The 27,635-nt window shown below is 33.1% G+C and overlaps 2 protein-coding genes across 3 annotated transcripts in view; one reads left to right on the top strand and one right to left on the bottom strand.

Moving 5' to 3' along the window:
* Nucleotides 1-27,635, top strand: part of Epg5 (ectopic P-granules autophagy protein 5) — a 69,199-nt gene that overhangs the window by 11,039 nt on the left and 30,525 nt on the right. Inside the window, exons 3-7 of one of the 2 annotated variants that reach the window (XM_075306905.1) lie at nucleotides 15,988-16,164; nucleotides 16,237-16,554; nucleotides 23,871-24,019; nucleotides 24,364-24,591; nucleotides 24,658-24,881. In XM_075306905.1, coding sequence (XP_075163020.1) covers nucleotides 15,988-16,164; nucleotides 16,237-16,554; nucleotides 23,871-24,019; nucleotides 24,364-24,591; nucleotides 24,658-24,881 — 1,096 coding nt within the window. Of the gene's footprint in view, nucleotides 1-15,987; nucleotides 16,165-16,236; nucleotides 16,555-23,861; nucleotides 24,020-24,363; nucleotides 24,592-24,657; nucleotides 24,882-27,635 lie in introns of both variants that reach the window. The other variant, XM_075306876.1, reaches the window with a different exon arrangement.
* On the bottom strand, nucleotides 7,498-8,119 carry LOC142235733 (uncharacterized). Its single transcript, XM_075307008.1, has 3 exons — nucleotides 8,024-8,119; nucleotides 7,796-7,933; nucleotides 7,498-7,741 (listed from the first exon to the last, which is right to left on the bottom strand). Exons 1-3 carry the CDS (start codon nucleotides 8,097-8,099, stop codon nucleotides 7,536-7,538), a joined length of 420 nt encoding a protein of 139 aa, XP_075163123.1. The 5' UTR covers nucleotides 8,100-8,119; the 3' UTR covers nucleotides 7,498-7,535.

The following is a 27,635-nucleotide window of genomic DNA, read 5'->3' as shown; positions in this document are numbered from 1 at the left end:
TTTTCTTATCTTATTTTGTCAAAATTTTATTTCTATAGAAAATTTTGTCAAAATTTTATTTCAATAGAAAGTTTTGTCAAAATTTTATTTCTATAGAAAATTTTGTCAAAATTTTATTTCTATAGAAAATTTTGACAAAATTTTATTTCTATAGAAAATTTTATGAAAATGTTATTTCTTTAGAAAATTTTGTCAAAATTTTATTTCTGTAGAAAATTTTGTCAAAATTTTATTTCTATAGAAAATTTTGTCAAAATTTTATTTCTATAGAAAATTTTGTCAAAATTTTATTTCTATAGAAAATTTTGACAAAATTTTATTTCTATAGAAAATTTTGTCAAAATGTTATTTATTAATAGGAAATTTTGTCAAAATTTTATTTCTATAGAAAATTTTGTCAATTTTGTCAAAATTTTATTTCTCTAGAAAAAATTGTCAAAATTTTATTTCTTTAGAAAATTTTGTGAAAATTTTGTTTCTATAGAAAATTTTGTCAAAATTTTGTTTCTATAGAAAATTTTATTAAAATTTTATTTTAATTATTTTTTATTTAATTCTATTTTCTTATTTTGTCAAAACTTTATATTTCTGTAGAAAATTTTGTCAAAATTTTATTTCTATAGGAAATTTTGTCAAAATTTTATTCCAATAGAAAATTTTGTCAAAATTTTATTTCTATAGAAAATTTTGTCAAAATTTTATATTTCTGTAGAAGAGTTTGTCAAAATTATATATTTCTGTAGAAAATTTTATATATCTGTAAAAAATTGTGCCAGAATTGTATTTCTACAGAAAATTTGTCTACATTTTATTTCTATAGAAAGTTTTGTTAAAATTTTATTTTAATTATTTTAATTATTTTTTATTTAATTCTATTTTCTAATATTTCTGTAGAAAATTTTATTTCTATAGAAAATTTTGTCAAAATTTTATTTCTATAGGAAATTTTGTCAAAATTTTATTTCTATAGGAAATTTTGTCAAAATTTTATTTCTATAGAAAATATTGTCAAAATTTTATTTCTATAGAAAATTTTGTCAAAATTTTATTTCTCTAGAAAAAATTGTCAAAATTTTATTTCTATAGAAAATTTTGTCAAAATGTTGTTTCTATAGAAAATTTTGTCAAAATTTTATTTCTATTGAAAAAATTGTCAAAATTTTATTTCTATAGAAAATTTTGTTTCTATAGAAAATTTTGTCAAAATTTTGTTTCTATAGAAAATTTTGTCAAAATTTTATTTCTATAGAAAATTTTGTCAAAATTTTATTTCTACAAAAAAATTTTGTCAAAATTTTATTTATTTATAGGAAATTTTGTCAAAATTTTATTTCTGTAGAAAATTTTGTCAAAATATTGTTACTATAGAAAATTTTGTCAAAATTTTATATTTCTGTAGAAGAGTTTGTCAAAATTATATATTTTTAGAAAATTTTATATTTCTGTAGAAAATTGTATATTTCTGTAAAAAATTGTGCCAGAATTGTATTTCTACAGAAAATTTGTCTACATTTTATTTCTATAGAAAGTTTTGTTAACATTTTATTTTAATTATTTTTTATTTAATTCTATTTTCTTATATTTCTGTAGAAAATTTTATTTCTATAGAAAATTTTGTCAAGATTTTATTTTATTTTATTTTAAATTTTAGTTCTATAGGAAAATTTGTCAAAATTTTATTTCTATAGAAAATTTGGTCAAAATTTTAGTTCTATAGAACATTTTATCAAAATTTTATTTCTATAGAAAATTTTGTCAAAATTTTGTTTCTATATAAAATTTTGTCAAAATTTTATTTTTTTAGAAAATTTTGTGAAAATTTTGTTTCTACAGAAAATTTTGTTTCTATAGAAAATTTTGTCAAAATTTTATTTCTATAGAAAATTTTGTCAAAATTTTATTTCTATAGAAAATTTTGTCAAAATTTTATTTCTATAGAAAATTTTGTCAAAATTTTATTTCTATAGAAAATTTGGTCAAAATTTTATTTCTATAGAAAATTTTGTCAAAATTTTATTTCTACAAAAAAAATTTGTCAAAATTTTATTTCTACAAAAAAATTTTGTCAAAATTTTATTTATTTATAGGAAATTTTGTCAAAATTTTATTTCTATAGAAAATTTTGTAAAAATATTGTTACTATAGAAAATTTTGTCAAAATTTTATTTCTATAGAAAATTTTGTCAAGATTTTATTTTATTTTATTTTATTTTATTTTAAATTTTAGTTCTATAGGAAAATTTTTCAAAATTTTATTTCTATAGAAAATTTGGTCAAAATTTTATTTCTATAGAAAATTTTGTCAAAATTTTAGTTCTATAGAACATTTTATCAAAATTTTATTTCTATAGAAAATTTTGTCAAAATTTTGTTTCTATATAAAATTTTGTCAAAATTTTATTTCTTTAGAAAATTTTGTGAAAATTTTGTTTCTATAGAAAATTTTGTCAAAATTTTATTTCTATAGAAAATTTTGTCAAAATTTTATTTCTATAGAAAATTTTGTCAAAATTTTATTTCTATAGAAAATTTTGTCAAAATTTTACTTCTACAAAAAAATTTTGTCAAAATTTTATTTATTTATAGGAAATTTTGTCAAAATTTTATTTCTATAGAATATTTTGTCAAAATATTGTTACTATAGAAAATTTTGTCAAGATTTTATTTTATTTTAAATTTTAGTTCTATAGGAAAATTTGTCAAAATTTTATTTCTATAGAAAATTTGGTCAAAATTTTATTTCTATAGAAAATTTTGTCAAAATTTTAGTTCTATAGAACATTTTATCAAAATTTTATTTCTATTGAAAATTTTGTCAAAATTTTGTTTCTATATAAAATTTTGTGAAAATTTTATTTCTTTAGAAAATTTTGTGAAAATTTTGTTTCTATAGAAAATTTTGTTTCTATAGAAAATTTTGTCAAAATTTTATTTCTATAGAAAATGTTATCAACATTTTATTTCTATAGAAAATTTTGTGAAAATTTTATTTCTATAGAAAATTTTGTCAAGATTTTATTTCTATAGAAAAAATTTATTTCTATAGGAACATGGATCGATACTGACCATTTTCGAAACATCTCTTTATGATCCCAAAATACCTCTAGATTTCCACTTTCAGGCAAATCGGATTGTAAATATACACGCAGAGAAGAAACATGATTGTCACGATCATATTCGAAGAGCAAAATAATATGATAGGAACTATTTTTGCGGCGACCATGTAACATTTTCAACTATGTTGGCTCAGTGAACATGCTTCCAAGAAAAATAAAATTGTCCTCATCTAAAATGTTATTATATTGATAAAAAGAATTTTGTTTGAATCAAAAGACAATGGTCACGATCTAAAATGTTATGGTATTCGTCAAAAATGTTTTTCTTCCAGGTAAAAGAACATGGTCACAACCTAAAATGTTATGATCTTTATGAAAAAACATTTTTCGTTTATTTTTTTGTTTTTAATTATTTATAAACTTATTAATTGTTTATTTATATTTATAATGTCGTGTAAGAAAACATCACATATTTTTACACACTCTATTTTGGTTCAATTTCAACAATAAGTCATAATTCCATCATGTACACCCAGAGAAGGAATATGATCACCTCAAACATGTTTTAAGAGCAAAATGTTATTTTTGGGTGGTGACCATGTAACATGGTTTTCGAAATCATTTCCGAGAATCATGTATCTGATTTCGGCAAGCAGGTTATATTTGACGAGAAAATAACATTTTAGTGACAAACATGTTACATGGTCACCATACAAAAATAAAATTTTGCTCTTGAAACATGTTTGAGGTGATCATATTCCTTCTCTGCGTGTAAAAACAAGTAAGTAAAGTCTAAATTCGGGCGGGCCGACTATATTATACCCTTCACCACTATGTACACCAAAATTTGTGGTAACAACTCAATTCCTTCAAATTTGTTGGGAGTTTTATATTCAACTCCTTCAAATTTGTTGGGAGGTTTATATTCCCATATATAAATATTTATATATTAACCGATTTGGGACAATGTTTTGTCTCTAGAGTTAAAATTTAAATCGGCTAACGCCGTGAGATGAAACGCACTGTTAGTAAATCATCACAGAATTTTGTGTAAAATGTGGGTATTTTGGCCATATTTGTATAAACGGGAAGAAAAAAATATATGTAGGCTTTATCTGAAATCTGAACAAATTATAACAAATCAAGATGACACACTTCAATAGCATAACAGGTTGGCTGATAAGTCCCCGGTCTGACACATAGATGGCGTCGCTAGTATTAAATGCATATTATTTTTATATAGTACCAATCTTCAAATGATTCGTGTCAAAATTTGACGTCTGTAAGTCAATTAGTTTGTGAGATAGAGTGTCTTTTGTGAAGCAACTTTTGTTATTGTGAAAAAAATGGAAAAAAGGAATTTCGTGTTTTGATAAAATACTGTTTTCTGAAGGGAAAAATATGGTGGAAGCAAAAACTTGGCTTGATAATGAGTTTCCGGACTCTGACCCAGGAAAATCAACAATAATTGATTGGTATGCAAAATCCAAGCGTGAAAGAGCAAAGCGAAAGAGGTGGTTGCCGACGAAAATATCAAAAAATCCACAAAATGATTTTGAATGACCGTAAAATTAAGTTGATCGAGATAGCAGAGGCCTTAAAGATATCAAAGGAACGTGTTGGTCATATCATTCATCAATATTTGGATATGCGGAAGCTCTGTGCAAAATGGGTGCCGCGCGAGCTCACATTTGACCAAAAACAACAACGTGTGGATGATTCTGAGCGGTGTTTGCAGCTGTTAACTCGTAATACAACCGAGTTTTTACGTCGATATGTGACAATGGATGAAACATGGCTCCATCACTACACTCCTGAGTCCAATCGACAGTCGGCTGAGTGGACATCGATCAGTGAACCGTCTCCGAAGCGTGGAAAGACTCCAAAGTCCGCTGGCAAAGTAATGGCCTCTGCTTTTGGGATGCGCATGGAATAATTTTTATCGTTTATCTTGAGAAGGGAAAAACCATCAAAAGTGATTATTATATAGCGTTATTGGAGCGTATGAAGGTCGAAATCGCGGCAAAACGGCCCCATATGAAGAAGAAAAAAGTGTTGTTCTACCAAGACAACGCACCGTGCCACAAGTCATTGAGAACGATGGCAAAAATTCATGAATTGGGCTTCGAATTGCTTCCCCACCCACCGTATTCTACAGATCTGGCCCCCAGCGATTTTTTCTTGTTCTCAGACCTCAAAAGGATGCTCGCAGGGAAAAAATTTGGCTGCAATGAAGAGGTGATCGCCGAAACTCAGGCCTATTTTGAGGCAAAACCGAAGGAGTACTACCAAAATGGTATCAAACAAGTATATACAGCACTAAGTTCGGCCGGGCCGAATCTTGAATACCCACCACCATGAACCAAATATTAGGGTTTCCTTTGCAATTTCAGGAGAGCTTGAGGACTTGAGGACACTTCCCGAAGATAAATTTAAAGATTTCACCTATGAGGACTATATCAGATTCTGGATTTATAAGAACCATTTTTGTTTGAGTTTTAGAGGAATCATTAACATCCCTTGTAAGTGTGCAAGAAAATTATAAAATAACGTCTTGATTTGAAATCTTAAATCAGTAGAAGTAAAATCTGGAAATTTTACATTGAGTTTCAAGCAATTTTCATGATCAGTGCGCCTTCTACACCATCAAGAAGTGAAGTCGGTCTATATGGAGGCATTACCAAATGGACCGATAAAAACTTAATCCGATACACGTTCTTGTGAGCCTAAAATACCAGAATATTTACAATTTCAGGCAAATCAGTTAAAAACGACGGTTTCTAGAAACCCAAGGAGTTAAATCGGGAGATCGTTCTTATGGGGACTATACTAAAATATGGACCGATACTCACCGTTTTCGGCACACCTCTTTATGACCCGAAAATACCTCTAGATGTCCAATTTAAGACAAATTGGATAAAAACTACGGTTTCTATAAGCCCAAGACCCCAAATCGGGAGGTCGTTTTATATGGGGACCATACCAAAACATGGACCGATACTCACAATTTTTGGCACACGTATTTGTGGTCCTACAATACCTCAACATTTCCAATTTCAGGTAAATTGAATAAAAACTGCGCTTTCTATAAGCCCAAGAAGTAAAATCGGGAGCTCGGTCTATATGGGGGCTATACCAAAATATGGACCGATACTCACAATTTTTGGCACACGTATTTGTGGTCCTACAATACCTCTACATTTCCAATTTCAGGTAAATTGAATAAAAACTGCGCTTTCTATAAGCCCAAGAAGTAAAATCGGGAGATCGGTCTATATGGGGGCTATACCAAAACATGGACCGATACTCACCATTTTGGCACACCTCTTTATGGTCATAAAATACCTCTAGATTTCAAATTTCAGGCAAATTGGATAAAAACTACGATTTCTATAAGCCCAAGACCCCAAATCGGGAGGTCGGTTTATATGGGGACTATATCGAAACCTGGGCCGATATAGCCCATCTTCGAACTTGACCTGCCTGCAGACAAAAGACGAGTTTGTGCAAAATTTCAGCGCGATTGCTTCATTATTGAAGACTGTAGCGTGATTACAACAGACAGACAGACAGACAGACGGACAGGCGGACATCGTTATATCGTCTTAGAATTTCTCCCTGATCAAGAATATATATACATTATATAGTCGGAAATCGATATTTCGATGTGTTACAAACGGAATGACAAACTTATTATACCCCCGTCACCATTCTATGGTGGTGGGTATAAAAAATTGGAAGGTCGTTATAATCGTTATATCGCTCTTGAAGGGAACTATGTTGAATAATAAAAACGAATTTTGACACAAAAAAAATGCGTTTTTCTTTGCTAGATCGGGGACTTATCAGCCAACCTGTTAAAGTATTCAGAAAGTATTGGGTTTAGACCAATTGTACACGCAGAGAAGGAATATGATCACCTCAAACATGTTTCAAGAGTAAAATGTTATTTTTGTATGGTGACCATGTAACATGTTTGTAACTAAAATGTTATTTTCTCGGCAAATATAACCTGCTTGCCGAAATCAGATACATGATTTCCGAGAAAATAACATGGTTGCGAAAACCATGTTACATGGTCACCACCCAAGAATAACATTTTGCTTAAAACATGTTTGAGGTGATCATATTCCTTCTATGGGTGTAGATTTTTTGCGTTACTCTTTCTAACCCCCATTTTCAGGAAGCTCCGTTAGTGCTACGTTAGCTAACGAACTTTTAAACCGTACTATGGACATGTCTGTCATCTTGTCTATATATTCCATATGCCAGTTAGGAACTTAACTACTAAAAAAATTTCAGTTGAAGTTAACCTGAGAGAAGATATTTCAATTTTACTTTCTGTTAACTGGGAGTTAAAGTCTAACGGAGATACATGAAAATGGCCGTAAATGTTCTATTACCCTGCAAAGAACCATAAAAGAGGTAAAACAATATCACATAGGATTTACAAATCATTTATAATTCCCATAATTTATTTTAAACGAAGATCCAATGAAGAAATATGATGAAAATCCCAATTACATGTGGCTTTACTATAACTGCTTGGGATTCAAAAGTTTCAGATATTCCAGTACAATAATTGTTGATATTACATCCGTTAAACGAGCATGTGCAACAGTGGTAGTCACCTTCCTGGCATTTTTCCATATCATCACAGCCTCGTTCATAGCTAACCGACGGATCTAAATGAAAAGAACTGAATAACATTCTTCCTTTCTAATGGAGATAATTCTTACCATATTTTCCCATTTCTCCTATTGGTCCCAGGAGAACAGCACAACCAGTCTTACATGTTTGTAAAAATTTAACTCTTGACTTGAAGCTGACTAAACTTAGACATTCTATATCCGAAGATTGACATACGTAACATTGGACTAAAAATAGTATGCAAATGTGTTTGTAGTGAAATTTATTTCTTTTTTTAATGGAGACCATATTTTTTTTATCCACGAATTTATACTTACCACCTTCATCTGCTGCTTTGACCAGAGCACACTGCAGAAGGAATACTAAAATTAATATTGACAATATTTTCTTCATTTCAAATGAGAATAAAACTTCCGTATGACAAATATTTGAAAAATGAAATTTCATAGTCAATTAAAATTGTTTGAAGGTATTGTACGGTGTTTCAAGGTAACTTACATTTCATGTTGAGTTCGATACGCCCTCAATGAAGATGGATTGAGTTTCGCTTCATTCTCCTCTAGAGGCCCTCTCGTACTTTTTAAAGATTTTTTGTGATACTCTCCTTTAATCGAAAAAGTAGACGCTTTGTGTTTTTGTTAGTGTTAGGTTAGGTTAGGTTAGGTTGTAGAGGATAACATCAATATTGTGTTGAATTGATGTCCACTTAGACCAGTATAGATCCATTGTGATTCCTCGATGTGATCTTTCCATCTTCTTCATTTCGATGCGGCCCCCTTTGGAATAGTCCCAGAATTTCCACCTGCTCGTTTTCTTTAAAAGAAATCTTAGAACAATCAACCAGAGGCCGTGGTGATTGTAAGTATGTTCCTTAAGATGCACTCCCGCAGATCAGTGAGAGCCTGCAAGAAAAAGGAGCCCAGTATCTTGTTTCTTCTAAAGGATAAAACTAGACACTGGCTCAAGAAGTGGTACGAATCCTCCGTAACTTCCGGGTCCAGGCACCATCTACAGGTGTCATCCTCTCTAAGGCCTATTCTTACCATGTATTTCCCAAGTGTGTTATGTCCTGCTATTATGCCAATCAATGGCCGCAATTCCTCTCTGTTCATCGACATCAAAATTTTGCAGTTCCTACGTTTCTTTTATTTATTTATTTTTATTGAATTTTCGAGTTTCACATACAACAAGATATTAATAATCTTATAATTACAGTATGCCAGACTAGTTGATTGCTAGTTAACAAGATGATAGTAAACAAGGAATTTAAATAATAGAAAAAATAAATAAGTATTTAATTAAAAATAATAAATAATTAATTATAACAAAATTTATGGACAAAAACCAAAAAAGGAAATAAATGAAAAAAAAATAATTAAAAACAAAAATTTAAAGGTAAAAATAAATGTTATAAAAGTTAAATTTAAATTTAACAAGTATATACGGCCGTAAGTTCGGCCAGGCCGAAAGACTGTCATCCACAAATTCATCGCCAAAATAAAAAGAAATACAATTTTGACAAAATTTTCTGTAGAAATAAAATTTTGACAAAATTTTCTATAGCAATAAAATTTTGACAAAATTTTCTATTGAAATAAAATTTTGACAAAATTTGCTATAGAAATAAAATTTTGACAAAATTTTCTATAGAAATACAATTTTGACAAAATTTTCTATAGAAATAAAATTTTGACAAAATTTTCTATAGAAATAAAATGTTGACAAAATTTTCTATAGAAATACAATTTTGACAAAATTTTCTATAGAAATAAAATTTTGACAAAATTTCTTATAGAAATAAAATTTTGCCAAAATTGTTCTATAGAAATAAAATTTTGACAAAATTTTCTATAGATATAAAATTTTGACAAAATTTTCTATAGAAATAAAATGTTTACAAAATTTTCTGTAGAAATAAAATTTTGACAAAATTTCTTATAGAAATAAAATTTTGGCAAAATTGTTCTATAGAAATAAAGTTTTGACAAAATTTTCTGTAAAAACAAATTTTACAAAATTTTCTATAGAAATAAAATTTTGACAAAGTTGTCTATAGAACAAAAATGTTGACAAAATTTTCTATAACAATAAAATTTTGACAACATTTTCTATAGAAATACAATTTTGACAAAATTTTTGTATAGAAATACAATTTTGACAAAATTTTCTATAGAAATGAAATTTTGACAACATTTTCTATAGATATAAAATGTTGACAAAATTTTCTAAAGAAATAAAATTTTGGAAAAATTTTCTATGGAAATAAAATTTTGACAAAATTTTGTCAAAATTTTCTATAGAACAAAAATTTTGAAAAAATTTTCTATAGAAATAAAATTTTGACAACATTTTCTATAGAAATACAATTTTGACAAAATTTTTGTATAGAAATACAATTTTGACAAAATTTTTGTATAGAAATAAAATTTTGGCAAAATTCATCGCCAAAAATTGAATTAAGTTCAGCGATTCAATGATGTTGAATTAATCCACGTCGAAAGTTGTAAAAAATGATCGCACGAAATTGTTCACGATTTAATTAATTTTTTTTTATAATCTCAAAAATGTCTAGATTTACGATAGAGGGCTTGTTCGAAACCGAAACTTTTTACTATGGTGAGATATCAATTTACTATGGTGAAAACCAATTGCTAATTTAGTGTACTCATTTCTTTAACAAATAAAAGTACTTTTTGTTCGTTTTGAAATAATCAAAACATGTCAAAAGCATGCCTACACTTAAAAAAAATTTCACGAAAAATTTTTCCATTAAAATTTTAATTGAGTTTTAAAAAATATTCAATTAAAAATTTAATTGAATCAACAAATTTTTTAATTGAAACAAAAATCAATCACAAAAATTAATAGTATCAATTAATTGTTTAATTGGATCAATTAATTTTTTAATTGACCTTCAATTAATTTTTTAATTGATACTATAATTTCTGTGATTGAAGACATTTCAATTAAAAAATTAATTGGATCAATTAATTTCGTGATTGAATCAGAAAATTTTTTTTTGTGTGTAGTGATGTCGAGAATGTCAAAAATTTTCAACAAATGTCAAATTTCTTACTAGCGCCCTGAGCTAGTGAAATTATACTCACCTCGATTTACGTCAAATTTTTACCAATGCTAGTAAAAAGTTTCGGTTTCGAACAGGCCCAGAGTTGTCAGTTGGCAGATTGCAACACTAGCATTGCCCTCAATCCCGAAATAAAAAGCAACACTCGTATGGACGAAATAAAGCGACATTCTTGTTTTGCAGCTACTTTTTTCCAAGTCCATAGTCTAAGTCACCGCGATGCAAGGTAATTACACTATTACGCTTGCACTTAATTAGGAATAATTTTCATTTCCAATAAACTCATAGACACATGCTTTTGGTGACTTTTAAACAATATAATGAGCTGGCAATGCAATAATTATCATATAACTGGTTTCGTGTTCGACTGAGACAGTAACATATCGTATTGGATACTCTATAATGATCCTACCTAATTTATACAGCCAAAGAAAATTGGTATTAGAGACATCAGAAAAATCTGCTAAAATAACTGAAGTCTGCGGAAAAAAAGTAAAGTCTCCTATTTTTATACCCTCCACCATAATGCATAAGTAGAATTGTTGATTTTGGAGTGAAGATCAGCCAGAAGTTTTGCAAAAGCTTCCAATGCCTCCACAAAAATTCACAGATTGGTGCGGTACATGGAGTTTGGTGAACATTTTATTTCACATCCGGGACCAGTCAATAGGACGCCTAGATCGTGCGATTTGATGCCTTCAAAGTATTTTTGTGGGGCTATGCGGAGGGACGGCGGTCAATATTTGCATGAAATAATCTTCAAACATTAAATTATATGGACCGTACTATCGATTTAAATTAAGATTTCATACACTTTTCTGATTTTTTTTTCTTTGAAAATTTTTAGTTTAAGCTGAAATCAAAAAAACAACAATTATTAAAGAAAAAAAAACAACAAAACAAAACGAATGAAAACAAGTATATACGGCCTTAAGTTCGGCCAGGCCGAATCTTATGTACCCTCCACCATGGATTGCGTAGAAACTTCTACGAAAGACTGTCATCCACAATCGAATTAATTGGGTTGTGGTATCTTAAAACTTCTTAACATCGTTTTCTAAATTGTTAGTTAGTCCATACGTGGTATATATTAGACAAAAAAGGTATGTATAGGTAAGTCTACAAATAATTACGAATCGATACGGACTTTTGCACGGTACGTAGAGAGCCAGAATTGAAATATGGGGGTCGCTTATATGGGGGCTATATACAATTATGAACTTGATATAGACCAATTTTTGTGTGATTGGGGATCGATTTATCTGATGGCTATATATAACTATAGACCGATATGGACCTAGATAGGCATGGTTGTTAACGGCCATATACTAGCACAATGTACCAAATTTCAACTGACTCGGATGAAATTTGCTCCTCCAAGAGACTCCAAAACCAAATCTCGGGATCGATTTATATGGGGGCTATATATGATTATGGACTGATATGGACCACTTTTGGCATGGTTGTTAAATATCATATACTAACACCACGTACCAAATTTCAACCAGATCGGATGAATTTTGCTTTTCCAAAAGGCACCGGAGGTCAAACCTGGGGATCGGTTTATATGGGGGCTATATATAATTATGGACTGATAGGAACCAATTCCTACATGGTTGTTGGATACCATATACTAATATCACGTACCAAATTTCAACCGAATGGGAAGAGTTTTGCTCTTCCAAGGTGCTCCGGATGTCAAATCTGGGGATCGGTTTATATGGAGCCTATATATAACTATGGACCGATATCGACCAATTTCTGCATGGGTGTTTGAGGCCATATATTAACATCACGTACCAAATTTCAACTGAATCAGATGAATTTTGGTCTTCCAAGAGGCTCCGCAGGTCAAATCTGGTGATCGGTTTATATGGGGGCCATATATAATTATGGACCGATATGGACCAATTTTTGCATGGTCATTAGAGACCATATACTAACATCATGTACCAAATTTCAGCCGGATCGGATGAAATTTGCTTCTCTTAGAGGCTCCGCAAGCCAAATCGGGGGATCGGTTTATATGGGGGCTATATATAATTATGGACCGATGTGAACCAATTTTTGCATGGTTGTTAGAGACCATATACGAACACCATATACCAAATTTCAGCCGGATCGGATGAAATTTGCTTCTCTTAGAGGCCTCGCAAGCCGGTCCGCGGTCCGTTTATATGGGGGCTATACGTAAAAGTGGACCGATATGGCCCATTTGCAATACCATCCGACCTACATCAATAACAACTACTTGTGCCAAGTTTCAAGTCGATAGCTTGTTTCGTTGAGAAGTTAGCGTAATTTCAACAGACGGACGGACATGCTCAGATCGACTCAGAATTTCACCACGACCCAGAATATATATACTTTATGGGGTCTTAGAGCAATATTTCGAAGTGTTACAAACGGAATGACAAAGTTAATATACCCCCCTCCTATGGTGGAGGGTATAAAAACTCAGTGAAGACAATAGAAAGCTACGATGAGTTTGAAAAATAATTAAAAATGAATTTCTTGTGAAGGTATTAGCGTCGCCAATGAATTGGATTGATGGAGGCAATGAGTGCCAAATACGGGTAGCAGTTCTTTTCGTCCCATATCATCTTGGTTTGCTCCCAACCATCCGAAGAGTCCCAGCGTCTTCACCATAGATAGTGGAGGAAAAACGTCCGCTAGGACATTATTCGTTCCTTAGCCAGCACATCCGCTTCCTCATTTTCTATTATCCCACAGTGCTCAGGTACCAGGCACAGTTACGAGGGCGGTTCGGAAACTTCTTAGCCTACACTAGGTCACAAATAACAAAATTGTCTCTGTTATTTGTTTCTAGCGTACTTTTTCCCATTTCCCTACTAAACACGAAAATGAGTTTTAAAAATTTTTCTGTCGATTGGTTTTCGAGATATAAATTTTTTATTTTTTTTTTTTTAATTTTTGGAGGTACACTTACAATTGTGAGCATATCTTTCGTCTTCTTTGACCTTTTTGATCCTACTACTACTACTCAAATTAAAGAAAATAGAGCCATCTACAACTCATTCTCTGATCGGGTAAGTAGTTTTGATGTTGGCGGCTTAAAATGTTGAAAAAACTGCGTGTTTTTTAGTTAAAATGTGGCAGAAAAAACCATATAAAAATTCATATAAAATATAAAACACGATGCTAAATAATCTCCTGAAACTTCAATAACTTAGTCCAACGCTTTTCTAGCAATTCTATCCCTTGATTAAAATAGTTTTCCTTAAGGTCTTCAAAATAGTGGTTTACAACTGTAATTGCATCTTCATTTGAGGTAAAACGTTTGCCAGCAAGGATTTTTTTATATTTGGGAACAAGTAAAGTCACTAGGAGCTAAACCAGGAGAATAAGGTGGGTGGTCAAGCAACTCGTACTTCAATACCTTGAAGTCCCAAAAAACCGTTGTCATAACCTTACCAGCCGATTGAATTGTTTTTGCCTTCTTTGGGGCACTTCCTCCAGCTTCAGTCCATTATTTGGATTGTTCTTGTGTCTCTGGAGTGGTGGATCCATGTCTCATCAACGCTTAAAGTCCATTTTATTTCGCTTAAAACGATCCAAACAAGCTTGAGAAATGTTCATTCTTATGCGTTTTTGATCGACTGTTAACAAATGCGGCACCCATCTTGCAGAAAGCTTTTTCATCTGTAGTTCTTCATGCAAAATTAAATGGACTCGATCATTTGAGATGCCCATGATATTAGCAATTTCACGCACTTTTATTCGTCGATCATTTAATATGTTACCATATCATGCACTCTGGCTACAATTTCTGTTGTTGTTGCTGTTTTTGGACGTCCACTACGTGGTTCATCTTTAATGCTTGCACGACCACGTTTAAATTCAGCAACCCAATTTTTTACTGTTACATATGAAGGAGCACTTTCACCTAACACATTCACCATATCATTATGAATTTCTTGTCCCGATAAACCTTTTTTATGTAAGTATTTAATGACAGCACGCATTTCTAAATTTTCCATTTAAAAAAAAATGCGGATGCGTCTTTTTTGAACACCTGTTTCTATATGAAGGAGTTGCCAGATCGAAACAAAATTTAACATGTGTTCATAACAGAGATGGAAGTTTCCAAAACACTTAACTTTTTTCTGTTTATACCGCGCTTTTTGTGCTAGGCTAAGAAGTTTCCGAACTGCCCTAGTATATTATGCTATTCAGTGAGAACCTTGAGTTATGTACGACAGAGGCTGACTACCTTAAATAGACCTTATGTCAGCACTGCACAATGCTTTTATAGTTACCTGACTGTCGATGAAGAAGCTGATATTGCTTCTGAATAACGGTCTGATCAACAGCGACTCAGCAGCCTTTGCGGTCGCAGAAATGTCAGCCTGAAAAATACTGCAATCACTATCCAGCGTGTAAGACTCCCTTATTCCCAGTTCACTACAATAGATTCCGCTTCCCGTTCCTTCCTCCATCTTTGATCCGTCCGTATACATGGTCAGGGTTCCGAAGCGTATCCTCCTGTCTTCCCACTCCTCTATACTTGGTATAATGTGTGCCGGTTTGTGATGATAAACATGCTCCGTGGCCATATGGTCCGTTTTCCCTGACAACACTGACTATGAGCTATAGTCAGATTGATACAAAGCACCCACATGTACCCCTTAATTTTCTTAAATATGCAACTGCGGTTTATCTCCCATACCTATATCAATGTTACCCCACAAATGCTTATGTTTACTAATTCAGTAAAGGTGGTTTAGGGTATGATATAGTCGGCCCCGCCCGACTTTCTACATTACTTACTTGTTTGTACTAACATTGTGTTCCACCCCAGGGCATTAGCCGACTTAAATATAAAGTTTATAAATATTGTAGAACTCTGTCCAAATCTGGTCAGATTTAAATATATGTATATGGGGATATAAACCTTTATATATAGCAAGCAACACATTGGACGGATTTGATATGATATCGAAAATGTGGATCTACAAAGTGGAGCAGGGTATAATAAATAATCGGCCCCGCCCGACTTTAGACTTTCCTTACTTGTTTTTCTTTATGTGGTACATTTTAAGCGTGTAAAATTTTATAAAAATCGCTTCAGTTTTAGATATAGCTTTTATATATGAGTTTAGCTCCCACATATATATATAGTATAGCCCGATTTTCCCAAATTTACAATGTTTCCTATTTTCCCATATTTTTCAGATTGATCAAATGATTGATGAAATCATTATGTTTCCCCTGAAACGTCATGAACCGCTGTTGGAAGGACCCCTAAGACTGCAACCACAATTGGATGCAGATTGTTTGCAAATAATTACAAATATTAGAAGAGCATTAAGTATCCTATTCCATTTCTCTCGCAAACTATCACCAAATAAAGTAAGTTCATTATGTGATTAGACCATCTTTTAATATCTAAAACGAGTGTATGTGTGTTTGTTTGTTATTTAGGATTTCGATCGCGACCTAAAATCATGGTTTCAAAAACTCATTTCTTTGCATTTACGTTTGGCCACCAAAGAAGACCATTGGTTTTTACTCTTCAACATATTGCGTTGTCCCAGTGGTGTGGGCTCATGGGCAAGTGAATTCCTGCAAGTACCTTGTAATAAGAAAGAAATGACGCCGGTGGCATCATCACCCACAGCACATACGAATGAAGTTCCATTAAAATTAAATTCACCCGAAATTGCTCATTGTATGGCAGTGCTGCAAATTTTGTTATTGCCCATCAAAAAAAGAAATGAATATTTAAAACAATTTACACAGGTAGGTATTATGATCAATGTATATACAGTGAAACCTCTCAAATTGGACAACTCCCAAATGTGGATAAAAATTTAGGCTAAAGTCAGTGTCCACTTTTTAGAATTTTCACTGTAGTATCATGTATAGGGTATTCCGCGAGAAAAATTACCATACATTTCAAGTTTACATGTATCCAACATTTTCGTTCTGAATATTTCAATCGATCGATTTTTATTTAAAAAAAAAAAACTCGACTTTTTAAAACTTTCCTACTTCATTAAAATTTTTGACTTTTCGACTTTAAAATTTTTGAATACATTGACTTCTGATTTTTTCGATCATTGTAAAGTTGTCGGCCTACAGCTACATCAGATTGCTCTTTCAATTCAATGTAGTGTTGGGTTAGGTTAGGTTAAAGTGGCAGCCCGATTAAATTTCAGGCTCACTTAGACTATTCAGTCCATTGTGATACCACATTTAACTAAAAGTACCTATTACATATGGGCACTTCTCGTCTTAACCACTGAACCTTCTCTATTATTTACTTTTGTTGAACCAACCAGATTGCTCCAAAAACATTAACAAACTGCTTAAGTTAACGTTTTCCAGGTCCGCCAGTAATCTAAAGCTATATGCTCCTAAAATTCGCTTACGCCTTACACAAAAAGCAGGACACTCACACAAGAGGTGTTTAATTGATTCCTTTTCCTCCACATCATAACAGCTTATACAATAGTCATTATACTTCGCTCCTATAGTTTTTGCAAATTCGCCTATCAGGCAGCGACCCGTTATAGCTGATATCAGGAGTGCTATCTGACGCCTTGAGAACACTAGCATATCTAGTGTGCGGTTTAAGTTTAAATGGGGCCATATTTGCTTGGTGTCGTTACAACCCTTGAAATTCTTGAATATTGGCCATCATTACAGCCTTCTCACGCAGTAAGAGCTTGCAGATGGCCAAAGGCATACCAACAGATTCTAGTTCCCCTGGAATATGTAAGGTAGTTCCTAGCCTTGCTAACACATCTGCTTCGCAGTTCCCCGGTATGTTCCTATGGCCAGGCACCCATATTAGGTGAATATTGTACTGCTGAGCCATCTCGTTGAGCGATTTACGGCAGTCTATGGCCGTTTTCGAGTTAAGGGCTAGTGACAATGGTGCTTACAGACTGACGAAATTTTATACACCACCGTTCGGTTTCGTGGTGATGTAACAGGTGCCTAAGTGGGGGTACTTTCGATATTGCTCCGCCCTAACATCGCAGCGGGAGTAAAGTCATACAGACTACGTGGCAGGACGCTGTGCCAACGACAGTGTAGTGGGTCGTCAGATTACGTGACCCCTCCGACATCTCCCGCGCAACAATATTTTCCGCCGCAGCATCTTATTCCCAATATGGTTGTACCTGTTCCGGAAAGTGCATCGTTTTTGAAATTTAATTGCGCGGCTACTAGGTAAGATTGGTGAGATTGTAGAATTTATGAATCGGAAGAGAAATCGAGTCCAAGAGACGAAATAGAATCAATCCCACGGCGGCGGGTTCTTTGTACTGGATTGATCCAATGGATCGTACCCATTGGCCAGCGTATCCATATTTTTATGTTGGAGAAGGTGCATCCCGGGGAGGCTTCTCCGTTTGCTGTTGGTCCGAGCCGGGATAGAGGAAAACCCCGGACCATGGTACTGTTCGGTCTGCCGGAACCTGATCCACCACCGTAGGGTTTTGGTGAGATGAAAACGCTGCTTGGAAAGGGCGCGCTTCCGGAACTGCTCCGGCCTAACATCGCTGCGGGAGTATAGTCATACTGACTACGTGGCAGAATGCTGTGCCAACGACAGCAGCATTGGGTCGTCAGACTATGCGACCCCCCCCCCCCCCCCCACCATTCTCCGCCGCAGCATCTTACACCCAATATTGTTGTACCATTTCCGGATAGTGCATCATTTTCGCAATTTAATTCCAACGGGCTCCGAGGTAAGATTAGTGAGATCGTGGACTTCATGAATCGGAAAAGGATAAGGGTCGCGGCAATCCAGGAAACTAATCTGAATGCCACTTGCAGCCCACGCCATTGTGATGGATACAATGTGCTACGAAAGGAAAAAAAGTGTAGGTGGTGACCTGACTTTCATATTACACTGATCCGTGCCGTATAACCCCATCTCGCTTGAGCCAGAAACTTACGATATGAACCTTACATGGAATGTATGGGGGTAGTAGTAAAGTTTATGGCTGCTGAGATAGAGCTATACAAAGTGTGTATACCGCCGGTTGGTATCTGTGCTCCAGTTTATACCTTAACCGTTCCCAGTCCAGTTTATACCTCAACCGACTTTAATGCCCACCATGAACTTTGGCATTATCTTCCTGGTAATGACCAGAGAGGCATAGCTTTGGCAGAACAGATAAATGACTTAACTGGGATCTGACCATTTCCCCATAATTTGCACCACTTCACTGAACTCTTGTCCCCTTCCCAAGTTCAGGTTGCCCAGGCGGAACACATGGTTAGAGCACCTGATACAATGTAACTTAGACACAGGAACAGGTAAGTTGAGGACAACAGTAAGAGCCCTCTCGAATACCTCTACAACAGATGATGGCATCTCAGTCAACTTTGACCACGTGACAGTGACTGATCCGAAGCGGTGCACGAGATTTTTCAATCGACAGTTTATCGAGCGTACCGATAATGATAGAGACAAAATTCCGTGGTCTGCGAGCTGATAATACACCATAATTTACAACAGCCGAAATTATCAATGTTATCAACAGTGCGAAACCATACAAGGCGCTAGGCCCCGACGGAATCTCTATGCTAATGCTGAAGGATCTGGAAATACTAGGAGTTGAGTATTTCACCAGATTCCTCAATTTATTCTTGGAATCGCTCATTAAACCCGTTGTCTGGAAAATAAGTAGGGTGATTCCACTACTGAAGCCAGGCAAAGAAACGAAGGTGACTCGTACAGACCGAGCTCCATTCCATTCCTTCGACAGTAGCCAGGACCAGATCGGACCAAAATTGGTCCAAAAAATTATTAATTTTTAAATTTGGCCGGACCAAATGGAATTTGATTTAATTTGGTCCATTTTCGTCAACTCGGTAATTTTTTCAAAATTTTCTATAGAAATAAAATGTTGACAAAAATTTCTGTGGAAATAAAATTTTGACAAAATTTTCAATAAAAGTAAAATTTTAACAAAATTTTCTATGGAAATAAAATTTAGTACAGAAATAAAATTAAAAAAAAATTGGCATAGATACAAAATTATGCAAAAATTTTGTATAGGAAGAAAATTTAGTAAAAATTGTAATAGAAATCAAAATTTTCCATAAGTTTCTATAGAAATAAAATTTTTCCATAACTTTCTATAGAAATAAAATTTTGACGAAATTTTCTATAGAAACAAACTTCTGACAAAATTTTCTATAGAAATAAAATTTTGACAAAATTTTCTATAGAAATAAAATTTTGACAAAATTTTCTATAGAAATAAAATTTTGCAAAATTTTCTATAGAAATAAATTTTGACAAAATTTTCCGGGAGCCGGGGTAGAGGAAAACCCCGGACCATGGTACTGTTCGGTCTGCCGGAACCTGATCCACCACCGTAGGGTTTTGGTGAGATGAAAACGCTGCTTGGAAAGGGTGCGCTTCCGGAACTGCTCCGGCCTAACATCGCTGCGGGAGTATAGTCATACTGACTACGTGGCAGAATGCTGTGCCAACGACAGCAGCATTGGGTCGTCAGACTATGCGACCCCCCCCCCCCCCCCCCACCATTCTCCGCCGCAGCATCTTACACCCAATATTGTTGTACCATTTCCGGATAGTGCATCATTTTCGCAATTTAATTCCAACGGGCTCCGAGGTAAGATTAGTGAGATCGTGGACTTCATGAATCGGAAAAGGATAAGGGTCGCGGCAATCCAGGAAACTAATCTGAATGCCACTTGCAGCCCACGCCATTGTGATGGATACAATGTGCTACGAAAGGAAAAAAAGTGTAGGTGGTGACCTGACTTTCATATTACACTGATCCGTGCCGTATAACCCCATCTCGCTTGAGCCAGAAACTTACGATATGAACCTTACATGGAATGTATGGGGGTAGTAGTAAAGTTTATGGCTGCTGAGATAGAGCTATACAAAGTGTGTATACCGCCGGTTGGTATCTGTGCTCCAGTTTATACCTTAACCGTTCCCAGTCCAGTTTATACCTCAACCGACTTTAATGCATAGCTTTGGCAGAACAGATAAATGACTTAACTGGGATCTGACCATTTCCCCATAATTTGCACCACTTCACTGAACTCTTGTCCCCTTCCCAAGTTCAGGTTGCCCAGGCGGAACACATGGTTAGAGCACCTGATACAATGTAACTTAGACACAGGAACAGGTAAGTTGAGGACAACAGTAAGAGCCCTCTCGAATACCTCTACAACAGATGATGGCATCTCAGTCAACTTTGACCACGTGACAGTGACTGATCCGAAGCGGTGCACGAGATTTTTCAATCGACAGTTTATCGAGCGTACCGATAATGATAGAGACAAAATTCCGTGGTCTGCGAGCTGATAATACACCATAATTTACAACAGCCGAAATTATCAATGTTATCAACAGTGCGAAACCATACAAGGCGCTAGGCCCCGACGGAATCTCTATGCTAATGCTGAAGGATCTGGAAATACTAGGAGTTGAGTATTTCACCAGATTCCTCAATTTATTCTTGGAATCGCTCATTAAACCCGTTGTCTGGAAAATAAGTAGGGTGATTCCACTACTGAAGCCAGGCAAAGAAACGAAGGTGACTCGTACAGACCGAGCTCCATTCCATTCCTTCGACAGTAGCCAGGACCAGATCGGACCAAAATTGGTCCAAAAAATTATTAATTTTTAAATTTGGCCGGACCAAATGGAATTTGATTTAATTTGGTCCATTTTCGTCAACTCGGTAATTTTTTCAAAATTTTCTATAGAAATAAAATGTTGACAAAAATTTCTGTGGAAATAAAATTTTGACAAAATTTTCAATAAAAGTAAAATTTTAACAAAATTTTCTATGGAAATAAAATTTAGTACAGAAATAAAATTAAAAAAAAATTGGCATAGATACAAAATTATGCAAAAATTTTGTATAGGAAGAAAATTTAGTAAAAATTGTAATAGAAATCAAAATTTTCCATAAGTTTCTATAGAAATAAAATTTTTCCATAACTTTCTATAGAAATAAAATTTTGACGAAATTTTCTATAGAAACAAACTTCTGACAAAATTTTCTATAGAAATAAAATTTTGACAAAATTTTCTATAGAAATAAAATTTTGACAAAATTTTCTATAGAAATAAAATTTTGCAAAATTTTCTATAAAAATAAATTTTGACAAAATTTTCTATAAAAATAAAATTTTGACAAAATATTCTATAGAAATAAAATTTTAACAAAATTTTCTATAGAAATAAAATTTTGACAAAATCTCTATAGAAAAAAAATTCTGACAAAATTTTCTATAGAAATAAAATTTTGACAAAATTTTCTATAGAAATAAAATTTTGACAAAATTTTCTATAGAAATAAAATTTTGACAAAATTTTCTATAGAAATAAATTTTGACAAAATTTTCTATAAAAATAAAATTTTGACAAAATTTTCTATAGAAATAAAATTTTAACAAAATTTTCTATAGAAATAAAATTTTGACAAAATTTTCTATAGAAATAAATTTTGACAAAGTTTTCTATAAAAATAAAATTTTGACAAAATTTTCTATAGAAATAAAAATTTTGACAAAAATTTCTATAAAAATAAAATTTTGACCAAATTTTCTATAGAAATAAAATTTTAACAAAATATTCTATAGAAATAAATTTTTGACAAAATATTCTATAGAAACAAAATTTCGACAAAATCTCTATAGAAATAAAATTCTTACAAAATTTTCTATAGAAATAAAATTTTGACAAAATTTTCTATAGAAATAAAAGTTTGACAACATTTTCTATAGAAATAAAAGTTTGACAACATTTTCTATAGGAATAAAATTTTTTTTATAGAATAAATAGAAATAAAAATTTCACAAAATTTTCTATCGAAGTAAAATTTTGGAAAAATTTTAAAAGTTAAAATGATATTAATTTAATATGGAAAAATTATCCTCTGGTACGAATTTTGGTCCAATTTTGGAAAAATGTTGGTCCAAAATAAAAATGCATTGTGGCAACGCGCTGGCCAGGACCCTTGAGGCGCTATTATTTTCCGTGCTACAAACCATCAACATGGATTTCGTAAAGTGCATAGCACCACAACAGCTTTACATGCATTTCAGCGTACATACATAAATAGCGGACATTGTGGTGCTTGACCTATCGAACTCATTTGATACAGTCCACCATGCCAGACTATTCGAGAACATCGATAATTCCTCCCTACCGGCAAGAACCAAGCGTTGGGTTACTAATTATCTGTGCGGGCGCCAATCTTGAGAAATTTAGAGATGTGTGTTCTCCAAGAAGGGTGATACCTCCGGCGTCCGATCATCGCATTCGAGCCCATTGTTTTATGATATCTGCAAAGAAACCTTGTTTTCTACCTATATGGCAATTGGTCCATCTATGGTAAACAATGCAGTGTCAGTGTGGACACCTCAGACAAGTGATACGCAGAACGCTGCCCTTAGAACATAGGCAGGATGTCTCCGCGGCACTCCCCTGAATCACCTTTATGTGGTGCAATCGTTAGCATGCCCGCCTTGCATACTGGGTTCAAACCCAATTTCGTCCAAGCACCAACAATTGTTTGAGCGGAGGATTGTCGTTGGTAAGGCGTCGGTAACTCGGTCGATAATTCGGTTTTTTGAATGTTCGTTAACGATTCGTTGATACGGCGTCGGTGAATGTTCGGTGTTGATATCGGCAATTCGTGTCTTTATTTTAACTCGGTCGCCTTTGTTTATTCGTTAATTAGCTGGTACGGCTCGTGCCTTCGGTATAGTATAGCCGAACCCGAACAATTCAGAAAGTACTGGGATCAATTCCTTCGTCTAACTCACTTTAGATGTTGGCCAGAATCGAACTTCAATGCCGTAACTAATAATAAATCGAGACGCTAAATATCGATTTCTTTATAAATTAGAACAAGAGAAAAAAGTCAAACTTTTTTTTTTTTTAATTTGAATCAGAAGTAACCTATTGCAAATTTTAATAAATGACTGTTTAATTCTAACTAAAATCCTTCATTTTACCCTCACACAAAATGTGGGCTTAATGCATATATGTAGCATCACTCTGAATTTTTCATATACTAATTCAAATAAAGTCTCAAAAGGAAATCACCGATCCTGCTAAAGAAGAACGCTGGATTCTTATTGATTCCGATGGTGAAGATAGTCATACAGCCTCTGGAGATTGTGTGGGTCTAAAAGAGAGTGATTTAATTGCTTTAGTTAATCAAATACCATTTGAAGAATTATTCAGGTAAGTTTATTACACCCAGAGAAATTTGTTAGTAGACACAGCAGAAAAGTTTGCTAAAACAGCAAAAACATCTGTTGAAAAAGGGAAACAATCACTGCCTGCTAAATAGTAAAGCCTTCAAATTAAGGATTTGGGAGCTTTTAAGGATATTAGAATGCAGCTGTATAAAAAAATAAACTATTTTGGTTTTTTTTTTATTTATTTATTTTTTTTTTAAATTTTTAAGTGCAAAAATATAACAGCAGACATTGACTGCTATTTTTAGCAGACTTTTCTAAAAGTGTCGTAAATATTTTCAATACTTTTGCAAAGTTCAAAGTCTTTTGAGTCTGTGTTCATTTCAGATCTGCATTAACTATTGAAAAATTTCTAGACGATTATATAATTGAGGCTGATTTAATATCAGCACATCAAATGCTTAAAGTATTGGCCTTTTTCTCACAACTTGTGAGCTTATTTGGTGAGGGTATGTTAACCTATAGTACAGAACGTTATAAGCAATTGGCTAAGCGTTTGGGAAGATTGATGAGACACTCACTGCAATATGTTTCCGATTATTACGATTTATTCAGGTGTGTATTGAATTTTGTGAATTTTATTTTCCCAGTTTTAAGATATGCTGCAATTCTTATTTACAGGCAAAATAATCTTTCTAAAGATGTGGCCATTTGTGAACGCATTGCCTTGGAAGCCAATGTATTGTTATTGAAAGCCTGTAGTTATATCTATCGAACACGAAATTTGGCTACTTGGCAATATTTTTCATCTTTACCCTTTTCAACAATGGACTCGGATATTGTTTGGCAAATATTCTATTATTTGAATGTGGGATTTCCTGTGGAATTTACAATGCCCGAAGAAGGTAAGTAGAGTTTTTTTATTCTAAGAAAAAATATTTTTTGGCTTCATAAAATTATATCATAAAATTATTTGAACAATTAAAAGTTTTTTTTTTAGAATTGATTAAAGTGTTTTATGTACATAGGAACACTATAGCCAATATTTTTATACGCACCAGTATAGAATGGGAAATATTGGTCTGGACCAAAAAATATATATAATAGTCGGATATAATAGTCGAGTAAAAATTGAGAGATCTAATTTGATACAATTAGATATGAGAATATCCGAAATATGGTAAGATCTAATCATATCTAATTACTATGGAGATAGATCTGATCAGATCTCAATATTGGCCTAGATCTAATGTCTTAGATATGATTATATCTGTCCCTATATATAGTTGGATCTGATGTTAGATCTCGTCATATGTGGAATTATATATAATTCTCTCTCATTATATCTAGGTAAATCTGCTTAGATCTAAAGTGGCCAATTTTGAGATCTAATAATATCTAATTAGATCCTCCAATTTTTACACGTGTCTTGTCGGTTATAACAGGTTGGCTGATAAGTCCCCGGTCTGACACATAGATGGCGTCGCTAGTATTAAATACATATTATTTTTATATAGTACCAACCTTCAAATGATTCGTGTCAAAATTTGACGTCTGTAAGTCAATTAGTTTGTGAGATAGAGCGTCTTTTGTGAAGCAACTTTTGTTATTGTGAAAAAAATGGAAAAAAATGAATTTCGTGTTTTGATAAAATACTGTTTACTGAAGGGAAAAAATACGGTGGAAGCAAAAACTTGGCTTGATAATGAGTTTCCGGACTCTGCCCCCAGGGAAATCAACAATAATTGATTGGTATGCAAAATTCAAGGGTGCAATGAGCACGGAGGACGGTGAACGCAGTGGACGCCCGAAAGAGGTGATTACCGACGAAAACATCAAAAAAATCAACAAAATGATTTTGAATGACCGTAAAATGAAGTTGATCGAGATAGCAGAAGCCTTGAAGATATCAAAGCAACGTGTTCGTCATATCATTCATCAATATTTGGATATGCGGAAGCTCTGTGCAAAATGGGTGCCGCGCGAGCTCACAATTGACCAAAAACAACAACGTGTTGATGATTCTGAGCGGTGTTTGCAGCTGTTAACTAATAATAGACCCGAGTTTTTTCGTCGATATGTGACAATGGATGAAACATGGATCCATCACTATACTCCTGAGTCCAATCGATAGTCGGCTGAGTGGACAGCGACTGGTGAACCATCTCCGAAGCGTGGAAAGACTCAAAAGTCCGCTGGCAAAGTAATGGACTCTGTTTTTTGCGATGCGCATGGAATAATTTTTATCGATTATCTTGAGAAGGAAAAAACCATCAACAGTGACTATTATATGGCGTTATTGGAGCGTTTGAAGGTCGAAATCGCGCAAAACGGCCCCATATGAAGAAGAAAAAAGTGTTGTTCCACCAAGACAACGCACCGTGCCACAAGTCATTGAGAACGATGGCAAAAATTCATGAATTGGGCTTCGAATTGCTTCCCCACCCACCGTATCCTCCAGATCTGGCCCCCAGCGACTTTTTCTTGTTATCAGACCTCAAAAGGATGCTCGGAGGGAAAAAATTTGGCTGCAATGAAGAGGTGATCGCCGAAACTGAGGCCTATTTTGAGGCAAAACCCAAGGAGTACTACCAAAATGGTATCAAAAAATTGGAAGGTCGTTATAATCGTTGTATCGCTCTTGAAGGGAACTATGTTGAATAATAAAAACGAATTTTGACAAAAAAATGTGTTTTTCTTTGTTAGACCGGGGACTTATCAGCCAACCTTTTATACACAAAAAAAAAATCTGATTCAATCACGAATTAATTGATCCAATTATTTTTTTAATTGACATGTCTTAAATTCACAGAAATGATAGTATCAATTAAAAAATTAATTGATACTATTCATTTTTGTGATTAATTTTTGTTTCAATTAAAAATTGTTCGGTAAAATTTTAGCCAAATTTTGGTAGATTACACTTGGCTCGAGTGGCAATTGTGCTCCTGACGCCGAAGGCGGAATATCGATTTTTGGCCGAATACCAAAGCCGATTATTCGGTCGAGCTCTACTAAATATTAATTGGACAAAGAGAAGTTCAGCAGCTGTGATACCACTATGGACTGAATAGTCTAAGTGAGCCTAAAAAAATAATGTTGGACATACCAAATCTGTTCCGAGAATTGGAAAAATGGGACAAGATAAGATAAAACTCAGTTTTTTAAATTGAAAAAAAAAAATCAATTACGTAAATGATAATATCAATTGAAAACCTAATTGTTCCAATTAAAAATTTAGTTTAATCTTAGAGGAGCAAATTTCATCCGACCCGGTTAAAATTTGATACGTAGTGTTAGTATATGGTATCCAACAACCATGCATAAATTGGTACATATCGGTCCATAATTATATATAGCCCCCATATAAACCGATCCCCAAAATTTTATTTCTATAGAAAATTTTGTCAACATTTTATTTCGATAGAAAATTTTGTCAAAATTTGATTTCTGTAGAAAATTTTGTCAAAATTTTTATTATTTATTTATTACTTATTATTTTTTTTTATTATCTAAAATCATTGACAATGATTTTTAAGACCATTGGGAATAAAATCTGCAAATTCATTTCTTAAACGTACCAATGCTTAAAAACTTAACTGCAGATTTTTAATAAATAAATCAAAGCAAAACTCTGGCGCCTGAGCCATATAAGTGAA

Source organism: Haematobia irritans, chromosome 1, assembly GCF_050003625.1.
Source record: "Haematobia irritans isolate KBUSLIRL chromosome 1, ASM5000362v1, whole genome shotgun sequence".
In the NCBI taxonomy this organism is placed as follows: Eukaryota; Metazoa; Arthropoda; class Insecta; order Diptera; family Muscidae; genus Haematobia; species Haematobia irritans.
This window is presented reverse-complemented; position numbering and strand designations above follow the sequence as displayed.

Excerpts from the sequence above, each read along its gene's own strand:
- LOC142235733 (XM_075307008.1), bottom strand. The coding sequence starts at position 8,099 with ATGAAGAAAATATTGTCAATATTAATTTTAGTATTCCTTCTGCAGTGT. Across the intron at positions 7,934-8,023 it reads CAAAGCAGCAGATGAAGGTG|TCCAATGTTACGTATGTCAA; the intron begins GTAAGTATAAAT and ends TACTATTTTTAG. Across the intron at positions 7,742-7,795 it reads AGGAGAAATGGGAAAATATG|ATCCGTCGGTTAGCTATGAA; the intron begins GTAAGAATTATC and ends CTTTTCATTTAG.